The sequence below is a fragment of the Hippopotamus amphibius genome, chromosome 8 (genome assembly GCF_030028045.1).
Source record: "Hippopotamus amphibius kiboko isolate mHipAmp2 chromosome 8, mHipAmp2.hap2, whole genome shotgun sequence".
NCBI lineage: Eukaryota > Metazoa > Chordata > Mammalia > Artiodactyla > Hippopotamidae > Hippopotamus > Hippopotamus amphibius.
Genome location: NC_080193.1, coordinates 4,953,159 through 4,972,106, shown reverse-complemented (window position 1 = coordinate 4,972,106; position 18,948 = coordinate 4,953,159). Strand labels below are relative to the sequence as shown.

At 57.3% G+C, this 18,948-nt stretch overlaps 1 protein-coding gene and 1 non-coding gene across 5 annotated transcripts in view; both read right to left on the bottom strand.

The window, feature by feature from the left end:
• AP1B1 (adaptor related protein complex 1 subunit beta 1) overlaps positions 1-18,948 on the bottom strand; it is a 49,241-nt gene that overhangs the window by 1,710 nt on the left and 28,583 nt on the right. For 3 of the 4 annotated variants that reach the window (XM_057744982.1, XM_057744983.1, XM_057744985.1), the window contains exons 8-21: positions 18,551-18,671; positions 18,092-18,187; positions 16,966-17,081; positions 16,471-16,636; positions 11,111-11,209; positions 10,444-10,703; positions 9,639-9,840; positions 8,817-8,837; positions 8,075-8,218; positions 4,084-4,229; positions 2,152-2,281; positions 1,778-1,862; positions 1,077-1,163; positions 830-984 (exon numbers count right to left, since the gene is read on the bottom strand). In XM_057744982.1, coding sequence (XP_057600965.1) covers positions 830-984; positions 1,077-1,163; positions 1,778-1,862; positions 2,152-2,281; positions 4,084-4,229; positions 8,075-8,218; positions 8,817-8,837; positions 9,639-9,840; positions 10,444-10,703; positions 11,111-11,209; positions 16,471-16,636; positions 16,966-17,081; positions 18,092-18,187; positions 18,551-18,671 — 1,828 coding nt within the window. The remainder of the gene's footprint in view (positions 1-829; positions 985-1,076; positions 1,164-1,777; positions 1,863-2,151; positions 2,282-4,083; positions 4,230-8,074; positions 8,219-8,816; positions 8,838-9,638; positions 9,841-10,443; positions 10,704-11,110; positions 11,210-16,470; positions 16,637-16,965; positions 17,082-18,091; positions 18,188-18,550; positions 18,672-18,948) is intronic. The other variant, XM_057744986.1, reaches the window with a different exon arrangement.
• Positions 3,500-3,596, bottom strand: LOC130859751 (small nucleolar RNA SNORD125). Its single transcript, XR_009055302.1, has one exon. It is a non-coding gene; the product is annotated as a small nucleolar RNA SNORD125 (small nucleolar RNA).

The following is an 18,948-nucleotide window of genomic DNA, read 5'->3' as shown; positions in this document are numbered from 1 at the left end:
AGCCTGTCCTGCCTGCAGCCTGCCTGCGTGTCTGCCTGGCTTTGGGGAGCAGTGGGGTGAGGCCAGGCCAGGACAGTCGGGCCAGGAGATGGGGTATGCGAGGTATGGTTGAGAGGATGGAGGGGAGAAGAGAAAAGCAATCCGCTAACCTCCAAGTCCTGCACCACGGGCACCAGCAGGGAAGGTGGACATGCAGCAACCAAACACAGGGAGACGGAAATTACCACCACCGAAGCCACCGCCGCGGCCCCACCCGATCTCGGCGCCCACAACGCCAGCGGGGCCCAGGGAGCAGCGTCTAGGGGGTCATGCCTGTCCAAGACTCGGGTGCAGGGGGAGCAAGGCCTGGGCTCTCTGGGGCCTGGAACAGCGGCAGGGCCTCTGGGAAGCCACGTCCTGACTGAGGTCTGACTCAAAGGCCAGGAAGGGTGAGTTGCTCGGAATCTACGTCCTCCTAGGAGGGCACTCAGGTGGAAAGGAGCCGGAGGGCCAGGGCCCGCACCCAGTGGAGCCACTTCCCTGTCAGACGGGCCTTGGGCCAGCTGTGCCACCTCACAGGACCCAATTTTACAAAATCTTTTCGTCCAAGTCACTGTTATAGGACTGAATTCGGTGCCTTATCTGGGAAACATGACAGGGCTGAGTTGAAAGCTTTCTAAGGTCAGAATCCTGGTGCTCCCTCATGCCGGGCTCAATGGGACCCCAGCTCGGCTGGGCCAGAGTGTCCCCCTGTTGGGGCCGAGCCCCGGCCGGGGAAGGAGGGGCGGGAGGAGCTGCCGCACAGGAAGGCAGAGGCCCCGGGGAGGGCGGGCAGGTGCAGGGGCCTCACCGTGAAGCTGGGGTTGCCGGGCTGGATGCGCAGCTCTGCCAGCACCCAGATGCCGTTGGTCAGCTTGAGGGACTGGTAGAGCATGTCCTGGCCCTCCACGTTCCTCTTGGCAATGGTGAAGACGTTGCTGCTCTGCAGCCTGCTGCTCACGGCCTCTGGGGGTCAGAAGGCCCCCAGTCAGAGACGGGGAGGCCTGGGGCCCACGCCGGGGACCATGTGGACAGGGGATGGGGCACAGGAGTCCTACCTGCATTGAGGGGGCAGTCTCTGATCTGGAACTGGGCTTCGTTCTCACTGGGAATGTCCTTCCATGTGGCCAGGAACATCTGCCGGTCTGGAGGGGGTACAGGTGGGACCCTGATAAACTTGTGGACCCGCTCAGTAACCCTCAGCGGAAGTGGGTCAAGGGGCAGTGCCACCTTGCAGCTGAGAACAGGACTGGCTCTGCTTCCCTGAGTAAACCCTGAGCTCTGTGAGGGTGGCCACCATGCTGCTCCCGGAAGACCCTGGGCTGCCCGCCTCTGGGCCCTAGAGCTCTCCCCACGACCACCCTCATCCACCCTCCTCCTGCCCCGGCGAAGAGCCTGCTCCTTTGTCACGGCGGCGAGACAGGGCTTCTGTGATGACAGAGATGATGTGGGCAAAGCGCTCCACGCCCTCTGGGCGCTGGGACGAGTCTTCCCAGGGGTTCCAGCTGGGGCACAGGGGATGGGCATCCGCTGTGATGTACGGCCGAGGCTCCCTGCCTTGGGGGACCTGTGGGACGACTGTCTAGAGGCTGCAGGCAAGGCTGAGGGGCAGAGATGGCCGGACAAGACCCTGGGGTCCCCGGGGAAGGTGTGACCCTCACTCCAGGCTCTGCAGGGGAGCCAGCAACTCACGGATTGCATTGTGGGGCAAAGCCAATCCATCTGTTATAGGGACCCCAGGGGCACCCTCATGACTCACCCATCTTCCCATCCTCCACAAAGAGGATGTGCAGCGGGTACAAGGTGCTGAAGTAGAAGACGTCGATATTGTTCTTTACGGCCACCTAGGAACGGGGTCCCTGGTTAGTCCCTGATGCTCGATACCCTAAGGCCTCGGGAAGCTCCTGCTCCCTGTGAGCCCATCTGAGCAGGTTCTCGCTCACGGCTTCCCAGGTAGCCATGCCCATCTCCCCCACCCCTAGGCCTCCCGCACCCCGCCTCCTGTCTGTGTTTAAGAGCAAAATTCCATAGACGCCCCTTTGCTAGCACCAGCCAGGCCCCAGACGGCTCCCTCAGGCTCCTCCTGGGGCAGGTGGGTAAGGACTGGGGTGCTTGGCCCTGCCCAGAACACACCTGGAGGTTGTTCAGAGGCTCCATCTTCATGACTGAGCCCACTGTGTTGAGAGGCAGGGAGATCTCCACAGTCTGGTTGGGGCTGAGCGGCGCATGGACCTGGAGAGGGGCAGCGGGGGCCAGGCCAAAGCTGGGGAGAAAGAAGCCCCCATGGGGATGGCGGGGGAGCAGCTGCTGACACAGGACAGACGGGCTCCCAGGGCTCCAGAGCCTGGACGGCAGCTGGCGAGAAGCCTCTCCAGGGAGCCAGCCTCATCCCAGGCCCAGACCCAGGCCTGAAGGACAAGCTCCTGATCCCCACTCCCCACCCCTCAATGGTCAAAGGGACAGGAAAAGAGCCCTGGGCTGGCTGAAGGCCTGAAGCTCATCTCTGCTCCCCTTCCTCCTCTGGGTGAGGTCCTGGGCAGGCCCAGGTAAGCGCAGCCCTGCCCTGATCTGCCCTCAAGGCACTCCATGTAACACCAGGGGCTTATAGGCTCCTTCTAACTTGAAAACTCTGTGACCACCCAAGTCTCAGGAGGGATGTGACCATCCCAAGTGAGACACTGGGTTTCACTGTCTGGGCCAGAAGTGGCTAGATCATAAGATGGCCACAGGGATTCAGGAAAGCCCTGCTTCTTGGTAAAGCAGCACGTGGGCAAATCAGGAGGATGCTTGAGGGTGAGGGAGACCCCGGCCACAGGCTCTGGGAAGATAAGTCACCACAGTATTGACTGGGACCATGAACTGAGCATTCACTGTGCCCAGGCTGAGCATCTGACATGATACCAACTCCTGTCCTCATAAACACAGCAACAGGTATACAATCTCCCATCTTCCAGGACACGGAGACTCAGGGAGGGGCAGGCCCAGGCCCAGAACCTTCAGGATGAGTGGCACTGCTGAGATCCAGACCTTGAACTGCCTGAGCCCAGCCTGTGCTCTGCCCACAATGGAGACCAGACCCGCCTGGGACACAGCAGGAGATGACATGGGGGAGCCCCAGGCCATTATGGTGCTGCTCCAGGCTCTCCTTGGAGCTCTACCTCTGCTATGTGATCCTGGGCAAGGCATCTGCCCTCTCTGAGCCCAGGGTCACCACCTACTAAAAGGGGGTTAACGGCATTGACCTCACTAGGCTGTCAAGGGGCTCAAGTGAGACAAATACTCCTAAAGTTCTCGACACAGGGCCTGGTACCCAGGAAGTTTTCAACACAGAGTAAGTTTGCTGTGAGCAAATATCAGGACCACCCCTGGGAGCCTGGAGTGTTTCTGTGGCCTCTAGGGTCCCCTGAGGTTAAGCAGCAGAGCTGCACACACTCCCTGGCCTGGCGGAGAGCTGGACATCACTGGCCCACAGGCTCTCCCTGAGGAAGCAGCCCCTTCAGTCAACTTCTCAGAGGCTCAGCCTGCTCATCACCGGAGCCGCTCGGGAAGAAGGGTCAGCAGGAGAGGCTGCCCGGGTTCCCCAGAGAGCCCTGGCCTAGTTGCCCGGTCCATGAAGACCCTGATGGTGCCAGACAGGAGACCTTCCCTACTGACCCCAGTGCAGGGGACCTGGTGGGGGTGAGGAGCCTGGAGCAGCCATCACCCCCAGAGGCCCTGTCTGGAGGTTTAATCCTGCCACGTGGCAGAGGCTGGTAGGCAGACCCACTCCTCATCTGCTTTCTTAGAGACAGACCCTGAGATGGGAGCTGCTCAGGTCTGGAAATTTTGTCGGTAAAACCCCCGGGCAGTGCGGGAAGGCAAAAATAAAGGGAGGTGCCGTACCCCTGGCACCTCGTACTTTGGCGTCCACGTAAAGAGGTCATTATTGCTTTAGAGAGTTCGGCCTGGGATGTGGCTGTGAGGAATACCGTCCTTCACCAGAAAGAGGCCCCAGGCCCACAGCCCGCAGCGCCTGCCTGCAGTCACCAGCGTGGGCTCTTGGCGGGCTGGCCTCAGGGAGCTCACCTGTTGCGGTTGAACTGGATGGCGAAGTCAGTCATGACCTGCAGGGCCTTGTTGGTCAACTGCAGGTCCATGGAGATGGAGCCCACCTGGCGGGTGAAGGTGCCTGAGATCTCCAGTCCTTTGGCCTTCATGGCGGGGAGCCACACCTGCAGGGAAGACAGCAGGGAGGGGCTGGTGTTCGCCTCGTCCCCAGCTCCATGGCCCACCTGAGGGTCCTCCCCTCACCCCACTTCTCTCACACCTAAAGGGGCCTCTCAGACCGACCACACCTGCTTTTACCATCAGTGGATGACCATGTGAACCTCGGGATGGGAGGAAGGATCCTGCAGGCCCACCCAGGGCCCCCGCCACGTGTAGCCGTGAGCTGGAGCAGGGAGGCACTCGATGTGCCTAAGGGCTGACCCAAGTCTCCGGAGGCAAAAGAAGGAACACTCAGAAGCAGGACTGAGGAAGGCGATGAGACAGCGGGCCCCTGCCAGCCTTCTGACCAGTCAAGGAGAGTCGAGAGCCCAAGGGTACCCTGGCCTCAACCAGAGCCTGAGGCCTCCCTGGCTGTCACAGCCTGTCCTTCCTCGCAGAAGGCAGGGCTGGCCTTTAATTGCACCAAGGATAGTACCCAAGAGAAGACCCTGCTTGGCAGGCCTGCTGCCGCTTGCCTGGCTGCCCTTGTCGTCTGAGTCTCAGCTCAAGAGCCACCTCCTCCAGGAAGCCCGTCCCCAGGCTCCTGCTGCAATGATGTTTTAGCAGATAAAATGCCTCTTCTGTGCCCAGACAGCTCTTCGAAGGGAGGGCTCTGCTTTTCTGTCTCTGCATCCTTGGCTCGGAGCTTGGTGTGAAATTGGTATTCAGGGAACATTTGCTGAGCAAACAGCATGAATTAAAGCCCTGCCTGTGATGGAAGCCCGCGGGCGCCATCCTGTGGACGCACAAATGGCGCTCAGGCTGCCATTCTCACCCGGATGGCTCACAGCCCCGCCCCAGGACAGCTTCCCCGGATGCCCTGTGTCAGTGAAAGCCCCACGGGTGGTCTCTCAAGTCACCAATGCCAGGCACCAGAGCATCTGGGCACCAGCCCTCCAACCATGCTGACCTTCACGCCATGGGCATGCAGCCAGGTCCTGCCAGTGCCACCTCCTCCCATCTGCCACCATGTCCTCCGCTCTCCCCTCTCCACAGGCACCGCCTGCATCTGAGCCACCACCAGAGTTCCTCAGGTAAGATGGCAGCCACTCGTATCGCTGCTCAATTCTTCTATTCCCAATTTCCACAGCAGCCAAATCCATCTTTTAAAATGCAAATCTGATCACGGCACTCAAGAACCCCCTCAATCCTGGTGCCCTGCCCTCCCCAGGCTCGGCGTACACTGGCTCCTCTGGTTCTCACACACACTGTGCCCTCTGCTTGGAAAGCACACCCCACCCCCACCCCATCCCACTTGCCAACCCTGATAACGCTTTGCTTCCCCCAGACAAATGTGTAAGGGCAGAACCTCATGGCTTTAGTTCTGAGCTGTGACTTGGCACACAGACAGCACTCAGAGGGCTCCCATGGTGACTTCCTTGCCCTGCCCCTCCACTAGGCTTCCTTTCCCAGGTTCTTACAGAACTGGCTCTTTCTGGCATTGTCACCATCCTGACTGCTGAGGGTGGGGACCTTGTCTCTCTTGGCCACTGTAGGTTCATGGAGTCTAATACTGTCAGCACCCACTGGCCCAAATGCTTAAGGAACTCCAAGTTCTTGTACCAAGAGCCTCATCCCCCTTGACCAGGAGAGGTGGGGAACGTACGCAGGACAAACAATTTGAGGTAGTCACAGCGCTGTTAGAAAATGTAGACTACACAGTCACTGGCAGCTTCTGGAGGGAGAGCACACCCACATCCCAGAACCGCCTGTGACTCAGGAAGCGGGGTGGGGGCGGTACAGGGAGAAAGTCCTGCCCACATTGCAAGGACTCCACCTTCAGGCAGCCTGCCCTGATTACTCCCAACTTTGTGATCCTCTTACCTCTCCTTCCAGTTGGTACACTCATCTGGCCCTCCATTAAGACAAAGCAGTGACAATACCTGTTAAAATGAATCCACACGTAGAGGGCAACCTCCCTGAGGGCCAGCTGATTCTGACAACCCATGACATTAAGGTAGGCACACAGAGGCTCTCAAACACTTTAAGATCACACAATGGTCAGGGGCAGAGGCTCTGGTGCCACAGCCCTACATTCAGTTCCAGACTCCATCACTTAGCAGCTATGTGACCTTAGGCAAAAGTACTCAAATTTCTCAACTGCAAAATGGGAATGACAGCACCATAATGCTGCTGGGAGGACTTAGTGGGATGGTGGCCATGCCACACTCGTGCAGTCCCTGGCATGGAAGTGTGCGGCTGCCAGCACTAGACCTGCTGTCTGCTGGGGGGCCCTCAGGTCCAGATCCTGCCAGGAGGCCTGGCTGGCAGCTCTGGCCCCCACCACCAAGGTGTAGCGGGCACATTCGGGGAGGACAGGGCAGGGCAGGTGCTGGCTCACAGCTCCCCAGTCACGAGGGAGATGTCCCTGTGCACCTGAAGCCCTGCTGTGTCCTGCTTTGGGGAGGTGACCTCAGAAGAGAGAGAGGGGCTCTGGCTGGGAATGAAGTGGCAGACACGGTGTCTGACTTGAGTGTTGTGAGGGATCAGGCCACGTCCGTCCCCTCTGGAAGCTTCCTGGAGGATGAGGGCCCAGCCCACATGTTCTTACACCCCGAACTCAACTCTGCTTCTCTCGCCCCACCCCTTGCCCACTGCTCCAGCTGGAACCCACCCCCAGCCAGCCCTGTGTCCTGCCATGCCTGCCTCTAGTCCAGCCTGTCCCCAGCCCTACCAGTGCCTTTCAGGCCGGCCTCCACACGGTGGCCACAGTGATCACTCTCAAGTGCAAACCTGCTTCATCTCTGCTTAAGACCTTCCAGTGGCTCCCGCTGCACCAGGAGTGAGAGCAAACCCTCACAGCTGGTGCCGCTGACCTGGCCAGCTTCCTCTCTCCTCAGCTCTAGTCCACCCAGGAGTCTGGGGTGGGGGTGGGCGGTACTGCCCTGAGTGGCCCAGTAGGCACGGTGGGGCACCTCCAGGCAGACAATGGGAGGAGACACTGCGTTTAGTGGGCTGAGGTCAGGAATGCTGACCTGGGGACAATGGTCTTCACAATGTGCCACTGTCCTGCAGCCCTGGAGTATTTTCTGCATGGTTTCAACATGCCCTGAAATTTCCAGGAAGCTAATGATGGTGAAAATCAAAGGAAGCCTGTTCTTCGTTTTGTTTGGAACTTTACTGGGAGTCAGCCACCATTTCAGAAACTAACATCACCTCTGGCCACATCACTCATGGCGCCCAAGCTACAAACTCTCTCCACAGCTGTGGTGTCTCTGTGACGCTGCACTGCCGCCAACACCTGACAACGTCATCAGATTTCCTGGGGTGGGTGTGCCCTGGCCTTCACAGCGTTGGAGTTTATCATTCTGCTCTCTTCCTTTTAAGTCTCTTTTATGCAGCCACAGCATCTCACCAATTGTGAAATTACATGTGCAGGTAGGACGCACAGTTCACAGATCTCATTTATTAGGAAAGGAGGGGGTATTATAAGATGCCTGTTATCAATAAGGGACATTGGGTCGGACAGCACTGAGAACCACTGAACCAACTAGATGGGATTTTTGCCAGTCTTCTGGAAGGTGTGGGCTCACCCTCCACTCCGGGCCTGGAGCCCCCTCCCCATTTTTGCCTTGCTGATGCTGACTTGATGCAGAGGCCTGAGCTCCAGCAACACCGCCCTCTGGGAAGCCTTCCCCAGGCCTCTATGCCTGACTTAGCATCCCTTCCCCATGCTCCCTGCTGCCCTCAGCATCGCACTGGCCAACTGCTGCTCAGGGAGCCCATCCCATACAGGGGGCCACTTGAGGAGCCTACATGTCCGCCTCTAGCTTCCCTCTGCTCCTGCCACGAGGGGAGCCACGGCACTTACTGCTTTGGGAGCCACATATGATCCTGACAAGGTGCCCACACCACTGGTCAGGTCAAAGAGGTCACTCAGGCCACTGCCCACGGGTGCTCCTAGGTTGGCTGGTACTGCTGCTGCTGGGGGTGCCACAAAGTTGGGGGCGCCGATCTAGAAAGGAAGGGAAAGGGGTCAGAGGTAGGCACTGAAGACAGGGACATCAGGGGCTCGGGATGAGTGCGGCCACCTGGCCCTTTAGAAAACAGGGGGGCGGGGCAGGAGGAGATACTGCAGGGCCGCCTTCACATCAACTCGAAGTTGCAGAAACAAGACAAGAGTGAGGTGGGTGGAGAGGAGAGGCGGAGCCCTCCCGTGCCCCACAGGCCCCAAGGGAAAGGGCCGGGGACACTCACAAGTTAACAGCCCACGGACAAAGGGGGTACTCAAGACACAATGCTATGAGGGAGCTGTGCTTGGGAGATGGGAACACGCCCCCCTATGTCAGAGGGGTCGTGGGGACCGAGTGGGCCGGTGAGCCTCAGGATGAGAAGGCAATTTCACTGTAAAGTAGTGAGGATGGGCTGAGGAATTAATGGACGTGGGGACCCAGCGGCAGCTGGACACCAGGCAGTCAACGCAGAGGCTGCCAGGACACTGGCCAGAGGCCAGGGCTAGCAAGGAGGGACTGCTTTGATATCACCTGACCCTTGGGATGCTGGGTGGGTAATCTAGGAGGAGCAGGCTTGGTGGCACAAGGGTTGAACCGTACCCCTTCAGGCTCATCCCCCATCTCCAAGCAGAAGCAGGCAGGGTGAAGAGAACAGGCAGCCACATGCAGAGAGAAAAGCCAGGAAAGAAGACACAGAGAGTAAAGAGAGGGAAAGGGGAGACGATTAGTCGTTGCTGCTCCACCCAAAAGGGGCCTGGTTTGAGGCTGTGCCGGGACTAGGAGGGGCCCACACTGCCTCTATGAAGGGCACGACACCCTGGCCTGACCCGACCCCCTCGTCCTTCTTACCCTTTCCTGTGCTGCAGCCTTGGGGACCTGAGCCAGGCATGGCCAAATGACAAGAGCCCTGCTGCCCCCTCCACCTGGCTCTACCAGCTGCCTGAAGAAATCCCAGGGAGACACCCAGGCCAGTCTTACTACCCCCTTTCACAGGGAAGGGACTGTCCCTGACGGCTCATGGGCCTCTCTCAGGTCTGCTGGGCTGCTACCCCCAACTAGCGTAGTGTGTGGGATAAGTGGACGCAGGTATGGCTCCTCCAGCCTCAGAGGGCCAAGGTGTGGCCAGACTTGGGGGAAGGGGCTAGGATAGACCCAATACCACCCCATGTTTCTTAGGGTTCAGCAGTCCAGCAAGGGGCTAAGTCCTGTGTCTAAGCACACTTAGCAGCTGTACGCTCTTGGAAGGAAGGTCACCTGACCTCTTTAAGCCCAGTTTGTCACCGATGTGTAGGGAGCTACATGATCACCTTCGCGGGCAAACGTGTCTGAAGCCCTTGGTTGGCATCTGGCCAAGAGGGCGTTCAACGATCGCTCCTCTGAAGATCACTATCACCCTCATCCAGAGGGGGCCCCAGGACGTACCAGGCTGTCGAGGCCGCCACCAAGAAGGTCCACAGCTCCCATCTGCACCGAGGAGGTGGCCAGAGGTGGGCCGCTCACTGGAGGGCCAAGGTCCAGGTTGAGGAGGTCACCCAGCAGGTCGCCCTGCGTGGGGATGACATCCAGCTGCTCGCCAGGGGGCACTCCAGCAGGGGCCGTCTCCGGACTCTCGGTGCTCTCGTTCCTGCCAGGACAAGGGGAGAGGCTCAGCAGGCTGGGGCGTCGGGCTGTCTCAGGGAGGCCAGAGCCCCCAGTCTCCAAGATCCACCCCCAGGACAGGCACCTGGGTCTCCTCACTGTCCCAGAAGCCTATATCCCCCCTTCCTCCCCTTTCCATGCCTGATCCATCCTGTCAGCTGAGAGATCCAGCTTCATGGGCTGAGGGGAGGGAGGGCTGTCTATATTCCCCCCCAGCTCACTCTAAAGAGAAGACTGTGTGCTGGTCCCTGGAGGACTGGACAACCAGGCCAACAACCCCCTGGGAGCCTCAGAGCAGGAAGGCGAGAGGAACGGGACTCTGGAGTCAGGCAGAACAGGGCCTGAGCTCAGCTCTGCTGCCCGCAATGCTGCACCAGGCACTCAGGCTCTCTCTGCTTCTCGTCCCCATCTCCTACGTGGGGACATCTCTCAGCTGTTGTCACCTACTCGACACCTGGTGTGTAGCGAACATTCACTAAAAAGTCGCTAGAATCGTAATTTTGCTCAGACTCAGGCCAGAGCGCCTGTGCTACTGAACCAAGGAACGAGGTGGGGAGGCTCAGGCCAGTGACTGGCCCCCTGGACTCACGAGGCGGTGCGGGGCGGCAGGCTCTTGTGCACGACGCCCCGGCCTCCCTCCACAAAGGCACTGGGTGGCTTGTGGTAGACGGAGGCCAGGGTGCCTATGTAGCAGATGAGCTCGTCTAGCAGTGTGGGCTCGATGAGGTCTGTCTCCTCGGAGATGAGCGGCTTCTCAGCCAGCACCACCTCCTTGGCAGCTACGGGGTCTGTGGAGAGCAGGCGCCAGTAGATGTAGCCTCGGTCCCGCAGGTCCGGGTTGTCCGAGTCCTGGGAGGTGATGAGAAGCCATGAAACTCACAGCGCTGCTAATGACAGTAACCAGAGCACTGGCGGGAGCCCGCCTGGAAACGGCCTGAACAGACGCGGCCCAGGCTCCTGGCTTCCCCGGCCCGGCCCCAGCCGGCCAGCCTGCCCTGGCCTCCCTCCCTGCCCCTCCACAGTCTGCCCCCCTGGTTCTCAGGGACTTCCCTCTCCTCTCTGTCACCGCCTGCTCCTGCCCCACGTCGATTTGTTTGTAACCGAGCTCCCTGAGCAGGGATCCCGAACTGCTCTGGGGCCAAACCCCAGTGGTGCCTGTTTTAGGGGCAGGACCATCCAGGTCTGGCTCCTTGGACTGAAGCTCCCTCCGTGGAGCAAAGGCTGCGCTGGGCACGGCCAGGGGGCTGCATACCCACCTGAGTGGCCAAGCTGAGGACCTGCTGCACCAGCTCCTGGGTCTCTGTCGGCTTTTTCAGAAAGAGTTTCACGATGGCTGTCAGCAGCTGCAGCTGGACCTGCAGGAAGAGAGAGAGGAGGCAAAGAAGGAGTGTGAGCTTCGCGTGGGGACAGCAGGAAACCTGGTAAGGACCTCAGAGAGGGAAAAAGGTGTTCAAAGGCTGAGAACGGCTTTCGTGGGATTGGGGTTGGCCACGAAAACAGGCCAAGGCCAGCAGGGGTGGGGTAGTGCTGAGTTGCCTGCACCTCAGCCCGACTGCTCAGGAAGGAGCTGGCCACGGTGCTATCTGGCAACCTCAGGCAGGCTGGGGGCTCCTGCCCAGTGCTAGGGTCCCAGAAACCCATCAGGGCTCCAGGCCCCACAGCCTTCAGGACCTTAATGCTTACAGAAGCAACACGTGTGCCTGGTATGCTTATTAAAGACCATCTGCCAACAAGTAGAGAGGGTGCCAGGGATGCCCAGCGGACTGGGGCAGCAGGGCCCACACAGCCAGACTGTCAGGAACTGTGCTTCCACCAGAGGGCGGGAACCATTCCTGCCCAGCTCCCCCAGCCCCATCTCTCACCCGCTGCTACCTCACCTGAACCTGCCTCCTGTGCCCCCTCCCCACTTCTGCAGCCTCTGCCCCCCCCATCGGTGCCACCCCACAGTACTGGAAATGCTTCCCAGCCACTGGGCCGCCCTGTGGAGAGAGCCCCTTGAGGGCAGGGATGGTGTCTGTCACGGCTGCATCCCTGGCTAGTGTTCATCCTAGTGCCTGGTGAGTAACAGGCGCTTAAGAAAAACCTGCTGACTGAAAACACACCTCCGAAAGAACAATTCTCTGCACACAGTCCTCCCTTAGCCCCACTGCATTTTGTCAGCCCTGGGACAAGAGGACAGCCCGAGGCTCTGCGGACTGTGCCAGGGACAGGCCTGAGGCAGAAGGGTGGCAATGGTACTGGTGGCACCTCCTGGGCCCATCCGGCAGGAGGGCACTTACAAAAACAAATGGCTTAGCTGCCCTGGTACGCGGGGCAGGCTGGCAGTGGGAGGAAGGATTGAGGGGATGCAGCCTTTCTGGGACTAAGCACCCAGAGTCCCTGCGATTTGGTGACACGTGGGCCAATGGCAAAGGAGCAGGCTGACTGTCTCCAAGGCAGGAGGCGGCTCGGGGACTGGCTTCCAGACCTGGCTCAAGTGCCTGGCCGGGTAGCCTAGAGAAAGCCACTTACCCTCAGTGGGTGAAGGAGAGGCATGACGTACTTTAGGGGGTTCCTGTGAGCTCTGAAGACACGCGCTATGGCAGCTTACTTGGAACCAGAGTTAAATTGCACCTCATTTAAACTCTGATTCTATCACTTCCCAGCTAGTGACCCTGGACAAGTCATTTAACTTCTGAGTCTGTTTCCTCATCTATAAAACGGATGCAGTGGGACTTCCTTGGTGGCACTGTGGTTAAAAATCCGCCTGCCAACGCAGGGGACATAGGTTCAAGCCCTAGGCCAGGAAGATCCCACATGCCTCGAAGCAACTAAGCTTGTGCACCACAACTACTGAGCCTGCGCTCTAGAGCCCCATGAGCCACAACTATTGAGCCTGTGTGCCAGAACTACTGAAGCTTGTGCGCCTAGAGCCTTTGCTTCCACAACAAGAGAAGCCACCACAATAAGAAGCCCGCGCACAGAACGAAGAGTGGCCCCCACTTGTCGCAGCTGGAGAAAGCCCATGCACAGCAATGAAGACCTAATGCAGCCAATAAATAAATAAATAAATAAATTTTAAAAAATGGATGCAGCACTTCAGGGGGTTGATGGGAAGAGTCAATGAGACAACAAACAGAAAGAATCAACTGTGTCCTTTGCTTAAGGCAAACAGCTGTCGTCATCCATGTCACCCCAACCACCACCCAGGGACTCTTTACCAAGTTCTCCCCCACCCGGGGCTGCTGGCGCTCATCCGTCACGGTCAGGTCTGCTGTGCTACCTGGGAACAGGGCCAGCTCAGCTCCCTACCCTACCCCCCAGTGCCCACGGAGGCCCCCGGGAGCCTGCAGTTCAGGGCAGCCTCCCTGCAGAGATGCTGCTGCCCCTGCCCTCAGAAAGGCAAGATGCAGCGCCCCCGTCCACGGCAGGACAGGCTTAGGAGCTGGGACGAGGGGGCGCAAAGGGACAAGCTATTATTTTTTATTTATTTATTTTTTTTGGCACATGGGCTTCGTTGCTCCGTGGCATGGGGGATCTTCCTGGAGCTGGGATCGAACCCGTGACCTCTGCATTGTCAGGCGGATTCTTAACCACTGCGCCATCTAGGAAGCCCCTAAAGTGACCATCTAAAATCAGTTCCCAAACTGCAAAGCACTAAGAATTCTCATAAAAGCTCTGAACTGTGCTGTGAACCCAGGAAGCAAAGGAAGCAGGTCACCTAATTAAAACACCACCGCCACCCAACTACTGTTTGCTGAGCACTGGAGCGGGCAGTTCACACACACCATCCAATAAGCTCTGCAGGAACCCTGTGCTAGAGACAAGGAAATGGGCTTGGCGGGTTTATTGTGCTTCAGGCCCTACACCGGCGGAGGGGCCGCAGGCAGAAACACCCTCACAGGGCCTCCTCCGCAGTCATCCTGGCAGGACCTGACTACGGGAGCAGAAACCAGCTCAGGCCGGGCTTTGCTTCTCAGACAAGGGAGGGAGGCTGGTGTGGTGGCAGCGGAGGCAGCCCTGGGGCAGGCTGCCAGCTGCACGTGGCAGGTGGCAGTGGGAGTCAGTAGGAATTACTACTATCATTTTTGTGACGGACACCTGTTGTTTTTCCCAGCCAGCATCCACTCAATCTTTTGGCTTTGAAACACTGGCTTTCCCTCAGAGAATCGTCCTTCTCTCTGGCCCTCTCAATCCATGGAGACAGCGACGGACTCAGGGTAATGCGAACAGGCCTGCACTGCTGCTGGAACCACGGAGGGGACGGCAGTTACGGGGTCCCTAAGTGGGAGGGACGTAGCCTGGAAGCACTGACCCCTCGCAGGCCCCACTGGTGGGAGCCTGCCCAAGGGTGACACCACCCAAGGGAGGCAGACACAGCCCCACTGCCACCGCCCGCGTGCCTCCACCCACGGGTGCAGGAGAGAGCACGCCCCTTGGACTCAGCTACAGGAACCCATCGGTCCCCTTTCCTGTCTGTTTTAAACCGATTCTGACCAACACCAACACCACCATTAACGAGGGCTTATCAGGGGCTGCGCACGTGTTGGGCACACGACACAGAGAATCCCATTTGACTTCCACAGCACAGGGTGAGGGAAAGTCTTATGACTCATTTTGTAAATGAGGAAACTGAGACTCAGAGAGGTAAAGGGTTAGTATAAAAGCACCAAGCCAGGACGGGGCAGAGGAGGGGTTCTGGATTCTGGGGACTCCGACTCAAGGTCCAGGCTTTGACCCACTGAGTTCTACTGTGCCAGCTGGGCAGCTAAGATTTCTGTGCTCACAGACACTTTAAAGGCCCCACGTGTACAAGCAGACAGTTCACAAAAAAGGGAACACGAATGAAAAGATGTTCAGCTCCACTCAAAACAGAAATACAAATACAACTGTACCAAGGTACCATTTGTTTTCAATCAGATTGGCAAGAATAAAGTTTGAGGATGCACTCAGGCTGGCAAAGAGGGAAGGAGAGGACTCTCCCACCCCTGAGATAGGAGTGTAAACCAGAACACTCACCACACCAGGGGAAATCTGGCTACAGCAACCTGAACCTGCAATGCACGGGCCCTTCTACCAAGCATCTTGCTGCTAAGAATTCACCCTCCAGCTGTACATGCAGATGTGCTTCCCACAGCTTATCCACAGCAGTGTTGTTGGAAAGAGCAGAAGGCTGGACACCTAAACATCCGTCAGCATAGGCTCGTTAAACAAACGTCCTTCTGCATGAAGGACTCCTCTCAAACTGTAAAAAGCTCTCATAAATAATGGCATGGCCCTCAGACGTATTTTTAAGGGAAAAACGAGAGGTGCTGATCAGTCTGAATTTGTATAGTTTGCTATCAGTAGTGCTTAAAGATAAGTGAGGAGGAAATATACATACAGCCAAGCCTCATTATTCACAGAGGACAGCTCTGCAGATCTGTCTGCTTCCTAAAATTTATGTGACCCCAAAATCAGTGCTTGTGGTGCTTTCACAGTAACTCACAGACGTGCAGAGCAGTGAAAGCTTTGAGTTGCCGGAGTTACACATTCCCAGCTGAGGCTGAGTGAGGCGGTGCTCTTGCCTCTGTCTCAGCTCTCATACTGCAAGCAAGTGTCTTCCTCACAGTCCACTCAGTGCCACATCTTTCTCATTTTGGCGCTTTTTGCTGTTTAAAATGCACCCCCACCCCCAGTGTAGTGCTGAAGTGCTGTCTGTCCCTCAGGGCAAGAAGGCTGTGAGGCGCCTGCTGGAGAAAATACATGGCTTAGATGAGCTTTGTTCAGGCATGCCGCTGGCCATGAGTTCAAAGCTAATGAATCAGTGGTATGTATTAAATAAAGGGTCTTTAAACAGAGACACACATAAAACAAGGTTTATCTTGACCAGTTGATAAAAATGCTGTGACTGGGAGTCTGTAGGAACCCAACTCTATTATTTCTCCTGGGAGTAATGGTTTAGCACTTACTAAATCAGTGTTTGGCTATATGGAAGGTAGGTATCACAAATGATGAAAACTGACAATGTCTCTCTTTTTCTGGCTGCACTGGGTCTTAGTTGCGGCACACGGGATCTTTTTCAGTTGTGGCATAGGGAAACTAGTTCCCCAACCAGGGACTGAACCTGGGCCCCGTGTGTTGGGAGCACAGAGTCTTAACCACTGGGCCACCAGGGAAGTCCTGACGATGTTTCTGTAAAGGAACTGGCTGGTGTGTTCCTAAACTCTCTCTGGAAGTATCCCTCAGAAACCAATAAGTAACACTGCGTTCTCTGGGAGGAGAACTTGTGACCAGGAAAGTGGTAGAAAACAAAATTTTCACTATATATCCTTCTGTGTCTTTTTGATTTCGAACCAAGTCAATGTACTACCTATCCAAACATAAACACAAAATTAAAACATAACCAGAAACTTATGCAGCCTTCAATGTCCACCATCACAGGCTGTCCTCACATGTCTGCCTTAGGTACCGCAGTGTGGGAGGAAAGGGGCCACACCTGTCACCATACATCACTCATGTGTCTGTCCACATGGTCAGTGCAGTATCAGGAGGGGCAGGGCCCTGAGGCCTGATGGCTGGGGGAGGGCTTCTGGGCAGGATGGACTGAAGTCGCCGAGCTGCCAGCCGTGCCCGAGTTGGCTGCCCGGCATCCCACCTGTGTGCTCTCGTCATGGAAGCCCTCCAGGAAGCTCTCCAGCAGCTCGTCCGCGTTGTCTATCCGTTCGGCGTACTCGCCCACAATCCAGATCATGGCGGCCCGGGCCTCGGGCTCATCCAGAGAGTCCAGGTTCTCGCACAGTGTGGCGATCACGCTCTCGTACCTGGAGACCAGGGCACGGCCAGCATGTGAGCCCTGAGGGAGCCTGGGCCACCCAGGGGAGGCCCAGGAGGGGCCCAGAGAGATGGGCAGCTGCCCCACAAGAGCCCGAGAGGCTGGTGAGTATTTGAGTTTTATCCTTTACATTTTAGTTCTTATTTGGGCCTGGGGAGCAGAGCAGGGGCAGCTCAGGAGAAATAAGAAAAAAATACAAGGTTTCTTTTGAGAATGCTATTTGCAGCAGAGAAATAAGGAAGAGGGAGAGGCTCCTCCTTGCTTTTCCTCCCCACCATCCTGTCCCCAGCACCCTCACGGGGAGGGTCGGCCACATACTTGTTGGGGTACTTGCGGAAGATGTCCTTGATGACCACGATGGCTTCCTGGACCACGTAGTTGACCTTGGTCTGGATGAGATCGAGCAGTGTGCTCACGCAGCGCTCGGCAGATTGCTGTGTGGGAAGAGGAGAGTGTGCGCAAGGCCTTGCACCCACTTCCAGCAGAACCTCTGACCAACATGCCTTGGTCAGGGCCTCAGTCACACCTTGCCCACCTTCCTTTTCACAGCAGGAAAACAGGAGAACCCTCTCCGCAGGTAACAGGTGGGAGAATGAGTACACAAAATGATGGTCCTGGGATGGCAGGGACACAGGGAGATAGAATTAGACTGAGAAGAAGGCCAGGGGAGCTTCTGAAAGCAGGGAAGGTCTTTGGAGCTCTTCCAGGACAAGCCCTGAAGGCAGGGCTTCACTCCTACTTGCTCCACAAAATGGGCTCCTGTGACCAAAAGCACTTCGGAAGTCTCTGCTTGGACAAGTCCTCTCCACACATCCTTACTCCAACATGCTGTGCTAGAATGTATGGGAGAGATTTCTCACACGCCATCATGGGTGCCAAAGGGAAAACGTCTCAAGGGGCTGGGCTGCAGTCACCAGCTGTCCCAGATCCCCTAGCCTCCAGTGGACCCACTGAGGGAGAGTCAGATCAGTGACCAAGGAACAACTCCAGAGGCAGAGAATGGGAGGGATGAAGTACCAGGGAACAGGGGTCTGAATGACCCTTGGGAATGTGGAGAAAAGGGCACATGGACAGCTGAATCAGGACACTTGCCAAAATGTTCAACAGGCAGAGCCCGTGCCCCAAAGCTCCACGAAGTGACAGCTAAGTCTACCGGGGCCACCACCAGCTTGAGCTGCCCCACTAATGCTGCAGGAGACCCCATGATGATGACAGGCTAACTTCCCCTGCAGCAACTCAGAAGCCTAAAGGAGATTACAGATGAGAAGCAGCTCAACTAAGTCGGCACCATGTGGGGGTGCCTTGGGGGCTCTAGCCGTGACCCTCAGGCCTTCCTGGACCATGAACAGCTGGCAGATTCTGCTGGAATCAGACAGTTTCCTGGTTTCAGCTTCCTTTCCCTTCCTCCTTCCCCCCCGCCAAGGACAGAGTCTCAGAGCCTCACCTCCACCTTGATGGCGCAGCGGCCAATGGCTCGCACAGCCTTCCGTACAAAGTCCACATCCACCTCTGTTGCATACTCTTTCAGCTCTGCCAATACCTGTGGCCCAAACAAAGGAGATGGAGTTGGGAGGATCTGGCAGGGCAACCTCCTGGAATATCCCTGGACTGCGGGTATGCCCAGGGCCCTAGAAGGGTGGGATTCTGCCTCCTGTTTGAGGTGAAGTCCCAAGGAAGAGAGTGAGCTGTCAGGTGCCCCAAGAGGAAAACAGGAAGCACCAGTTGGCGGGGCTGGACAATCTTGATTTCAGTTGATTTAGCTAACATGTCCACCTAACTATCACTTCAATGAATGTGAAGTAATAACAGCGAGAACAAACTCTTTAATCACAGAAATATGAGTTAATGTTTGTGGAGTGCTTGTTTACAGAGCCCGATGCGCAGGGCACTGCCCTCTGCTGACCTGGGCGATGTTGGCCTGGGAAGCCAGGCGGATCATGATGTCCAGCTTCTCCAGCTTCACGTAGATGGGGTCGTTGTACTTCACGAAGAACACCTTCATCTCGTGCTTCAGGATCTCAGGCCTGGTGGTGGGCAAGGTTGCCCGAAGAGCAAAGAGCAAGTCATAGGCCCTGTGAGAAAACCCTTACATGTTTGCTGGGACATTTCTGGGGTCAGACGTGGAGCCTGATATCCGTGAAGGCACCTGCCCCCACGGCTGCATGCTCCTGGGCACAGGACTTGCCAACCAAGGTTCCAACAGGCTCCCGTGTGTCCAGCCACATCCCAGGAAGGGAAGAGGGAATATGAACAAGAAACGGTTCACGTTCAAGAGGCCACAGGCACCAGGCGACGGGCTTG